General features: G+C 39.0%; 1 protein-coding gene across 1 annotated transcript; it reads right to left on the bottom strand.

Annotated features, from left to right (window-relative positions):
- Window positions 1-576: 576 nt before the first annotated feature.
- LOC104229166 (uncharacterized) lies at window positions 577-2,160 on the bottom strand. The gene is made up of 4 exons (XM_070146711.1): window positions 1,921-2,160; window positions 1,362-1,878; window positions 1,117-1,223; window positions 577-720 (listed from the first exon to the last, which is right to left on the bottom strand). Exons 1-4 carry the CDS (start codon window positions 2,158-2,160, stop codon window positions 577-579), a joined length of 1,008 nt encoding a protein of 335 aa, XP_070002812.1.
- Between the last annotated feature and the right edge of the window lie 2,724 nt (window positions 2,161-4,884).

The raw sequence follows: 4,884 nt of genomic DNA on the forward strand, positions 1-4,884 counted from the left end.
TTTTTCACATCTCTTAAGCACTTGTCTGAGGTTGCCTAGCCAATGCTCAAAAGAATCACCCACGATAGAGAAATAGTCCATGAATACCTCTGAGAAATCCTCCACTATGTCTGAGAAGATTGACATCATGCACCTTTGGAAAGTAGCCGGAGCATTGCATAGCCCAAATGGTATCCGGCTAAATGCAAACGTCCCATATAGACAAGTGAATGTTGTCTTTTCCTAATCTTCCAATGCAATATTGATTTGGTTGTAACCGAAATATCCATCCAAGAAGTAGTAGAATGACCTTCCTGCTAGCCGATCAAGCATTTGATCAATAAAAGGCATAGGGAAATGGTCCTTGCACGTAGCACTGTTTAGCTTCTGGTAATACATACAAACCCTCCATCCGGTCACAGTTCTTGTTAGGATGAGCTAATTGTTATCGTTTTCAATCACGGTCATGCCTCCCTTTTTCGGCATACATTGCACCGGACTCACCCAAGAACTATCAGCGATGGGGTAGACTACCCCGGTATCCAACCACTTAATGATTTTTTTCTTTACCACCTCCTACATGGAAGAGTTCAATCTTCATTGATTCTCCACACTTGGTTTACTTTCATTCTCCAATTGGATCTTGTGTTCGCAAATTTTGGCAGGAATCTCTCGGTTGTCCGCAATTGTCCACCCAATAGCTTGCCTATGCTCCTTTAAGATATTCAACAATTGTTCTACCTGCACATCATTCAACAAAGAAGAAACGATTACCGATATAGTGTCATTGGAGCCAAAACATTTATACCTTAAGTGTGGTGGAAGTGGTTTGAGCTCTAGTTGCGACAGGTCAATAATTGAAGGCTTTGCGGGAGGAGTGACTTTATTCTCTAAGTCGAGAGAGAGTTTCTTTGGAGCATAAGTGTAGGACCCGAGCCCTTCCAATGCATTTACTAATTCCACGTACCCCTCTATCTTCACCATCAAAATTTACCACAATAGTCGACAACGCCTCACCAAGGCATTGTATTCCATCTTCATTTCAACTGCATCTTCCATCTCATTAACAACATCAATCACCGAGATGATTTCATATTCATGTGGTAGTTTCATACCCTAGCTTGCTTGTAATGTGACCTCTTTATCATTCACACGGAACTTGCTCTCATTCTGTTCTGAATCCATTAGTGCTCTTCCTGTAGAAAGGAATGGTCTTCCCAAGATGATAGGAATCTCTTTGTCATCTGCACAATCAAGGATTATGAAATCAGTGGGTAAATGGAACTCTCCCACTTTCACAAGCACATCATCGACAATTCCCACCGGTCTCTTTATGGAATGATCGGGCATTTGCAACCTCATACTTATGGGCCTCGGCATACCTAACCCTACTTGCTTGTAAATAGCAAGAGGCATTAAGTTGATGCTAGCCCCATTATCACAAAGAGCTCTTGCAAAATCATGAGCCCCAATAGTGCATGGAATGGTGAAAGCTTCAGGGTCTTCATTCTTTTGAACGGTAGTTGTTGCGATGATGGAACCAATCCGGTGAGTCACATTCACCACTTCATTCTTGATGGTTTTCTTTTTGGTGATCAAATCTTTCAAATACTTAGCAAAACCCGGCATCTCTTGAAATGCTTCTACAAATGGGATATTTACCGTTAACTGCTTGAGAATGTCATAAAACTTTTCGAGTTTGGTATCGTCAACCTTCCTAGCAAGTCTTTGAGGAAAAGGAGGAGGAGGTATAGGAATAGGTGGTAGAGTTTTTGGTGTCTCTTTTACCTTTTCCTTAACCTCTTCCTGGTTTACTTCTTGAACTTTCAACTCTTCCGGAACCTTTTTAGCTTCAACAATAATTGGCTCTTCAACTTGTGCCTCAACCTCTTGTTTGGACTATTCCACATCAACCACTTGTTCACTCTCTCCTTGAAGTACCTTCCCACTTCGAGTAGTAACTGCCATGCAATGAGAAGTTGGACCAATCCCACTACCCTTTGGGTTCGCAATTGTGTCACTTGGAAGTATCCCCTTTTTCTTTGGATTTTGTTCCCTAGAGAGTTCTCTCATTTGCATCTCCAATTTTTGAATGGATGCAGTGTAAGAACCAACATGCTCGGTCATATTCCTCATAGAAGTGTCAGACCTTTCTTGATTTTGCAATGCCCGTTCAAGCATGTTTTCCAACATGGAATAACTTGAGGAACCTTGATTTGAATATTTCCCCTTTGGTGGAACATAAGGGTTTGAACTCCGATTTGAGAAGTTGTTGTTGTTAATATTCCAATTTCCTTGATTTGAGCTACCTTGGTCATTTCACCACTGTTGGTTGCCTTGCCCTTGCGGGTTAGGCCTCCATTGATTTTGTTGTCCTTGACCTTGGTATTGTTGCTTTTGATAGCCTCCTTGAGAGTTGTTGACATAATTTGCTTCCTTATAATCTTCATTCGATGAGGGTTGAACATCTTCCACCACATTTACCTTCTTCCTTTGGCTTTCAGTGAACATTTTTGTCAACACATTGACATTGGTGGCAAGCACTGCAATTACTTGATCTCTTTCTTGGTTCTCCTTTATCATGTTAGTCAAGGAGGGAGTACCATATGCAATTCCACCCAGGGTGTCCTCTGAGTGCCAAGCTTGGTTATGTTTTGCTATTTTGTCAAGGATTTGTGTGATCCTTGCAAATTTCTTATCCATAATAGATCCATCAGCTGCATTCTTGGCTATAGATTGGTTCATAGCGTCTAAACCCATGTAGAATTTCTCCAACAGGATAGAATTCGGAAAATCATGATTGGGCGACCTCACCAAATATAACTTTAATTGATCCCATGCCTCATGTAGATGTTCTCCCGGTAGTTGCTTGAAAAAGAAAATTATCCCCGAGCTTAGATTTCTTGCTTTGCAGGAACCATTTAGTTAAGAATGCTCGGACAAGTTCAGGCCAAGAATGAATGGAATTTGGTGGCATATTTTGAAGCCATTTCCTTGCATCCCCAACTAGTGAGTACTTGAACACCCTCAATCTTAGGGCATCATCTGAGATGTTGTTCTGCTTGTGCATCGCACACACACATAAGAAGTTTCTAAGATGTTTTGTCAAATCATCATCAGTAGAATTCCTAAAAAACCCCTCTGCTTTTAGCATTAGGATTAAACCATGTTCCACCTTGAAAGTTGCAGCACCAACTATCGGAGGTACAATTGTATTTGTATCCTCAATGTACTCATCTATGTCCGCAAAAGGATTTTCTTCCATTTCTTCCTCATATTCAGCCATGTTTTCCTATCAACACCAAGCAAAACAAGCAAAGTATGATGGAATAGAAGAAGACGCAAAGTAAAGCGCACACTAATTAGTAATTTCAAAACCGTATTCCCCGACAACGACGCCAAAATTTGATACGCTCAAATTACACTCCAATTAATTAGTGTAAGGCGGTCGGTGTCAAATATAATAACCTAACAAGGTTGGGGTCGAATCCTACAGGGAATATAGTGTGAAAAGCTTACTTTAGTAGTGTGAAACCTGACTTAGGTCATAATTCTATTCCGTTAACGTAACAAGAGAATGATATGATTATGAATTAAAGAGATAACTAATTGTAATTTTAAGAATGTAAATGATTTGATTAACGAAACCAAGGTTGCGTCCCCGTCAATGGAATATAATGCTATCGGTGTTAATATGATATATTTCTAATGGAAGGTCCTTTGATATGCAAATGATTTCTAAATGACTACCCAATATTTTTCAATGGTTTGGTAGTATTTTCCCTTTTTGTTTTTTTCCAAATATAAAAGAGTTGCAATTTAAGAACAATCAATTTATGCCAAGTACAACCCAATCATTCCTATGCAATTCTATCAAACAAGATTTAGAGTTTTGATTTTTTGATATTCAATTCTACCAAACCCTAACTCACTTTTCGAAGTAAAGAAAGAGTAAAATAGAATAGATTAATGTTTGCAACCACCAACCATAAATAAAGAACAAGAATTGAATAAATATCAACCAACCATTATATATATATACAATGTTAAACACCCATTAACAGTACATCCATCTAGGGTCCACAACCTTAGTATTTAAAACTAGCTACTCATACTAAAATACAAAAATAAAGTATTTAATAAAGCCATAAAGCTTACAAAAGTGCAAGATTCCTTCTTCACAACCCTCCAAATAAATGGAGTATTCAATGCTCTCTTAGTAGGACCTTGTTTCAGACTTGAATGACCCACAAAACCCCTAGTTATTCTCTTTATAGTGGACCAAAAGTCGTAGTCAAAATCGGACAACAATGCCCCTTCAGTTAGCTTATGCGATCGCAGACCAGTTATGCGGTGCGCATATTCTTCATTCCATCGCAGACTTGCTGATTTCCAGTTCTTGCTTCAGTCGCATAACAGTTATGCAGTCCGCATGTGTCTTATGAGACCGTATATTCCATCGCATATCATGTTGAGAACTTTCTTGTACTGGAGTTATACGACCATTGTGCGGCTTGCATAGGTGTTATGCGACTGCATCATGGACCACATATTTTATTCTTCATTTGGCCAAAAGTCTTTCCTTGTTTGCGATCACCATGTGAGTTATGCGGTCCGCATGTGAATTATGCGGCCGCATACTTGCAACATATCCATCTTTTTGTGACCTTTTCACTTATTTTCCATGTTTTCGGGTCTTCAAGCTTATGCACTACAAAACAACCAAACTTGATCAGAATTAACTAAAAATGCATTAAAGGACAAGTTAAAATCTAAGCAATTGGTATCAATTGTGCCAAAATTCTACGGCATATTATTAGTCACCTTTAATTAGGTGGCAACTTAATAGGTTCATTACAAGTCATTTTCATGACTAATGTTTTTACTTTCTAAAATACTCACAAA

The sequence above is a fragment of the Nicotiana sylvestris genome, chromosome 5 (assembly GCF_000393655.2).
Source record: "Nicotiana sylvestris chromosome 5, ASM39365v2, whole genome shotgun sequence".
NCBI classification, from domain to species: Eukaryota; Viridiplantae; Streptophyta; class Magnoliopsida; order Solanales; family Solanaceae; genus Nicotiana; species Nicotiana sylvestris.

Excerpts from the sequence above, each read along its gene's own strand:
- LOC104229166 (XM_070146711.1), bottom strand. The coding sequence starts at position 2,160 with ATGCTTGAACGGGCATTGCAAAATCAAGAAAGGTCTGACACTTCTATG. Across the intron at positions 1,224-1,361 it reads TTACAAGCAAGTAGGGTTAG|ATGACAAAGAGATTCCTATC; the intron begins GTATGCCGAGGC and ends TTGATTGTGCAG. Across the intron at positions 721-1,116 it reads TCCGTGTGAATGATAAAGAG|GTAGAACAATTGTTGAATAT; the intron begins GTCACATTACAA and ends AATGATGTGCAG.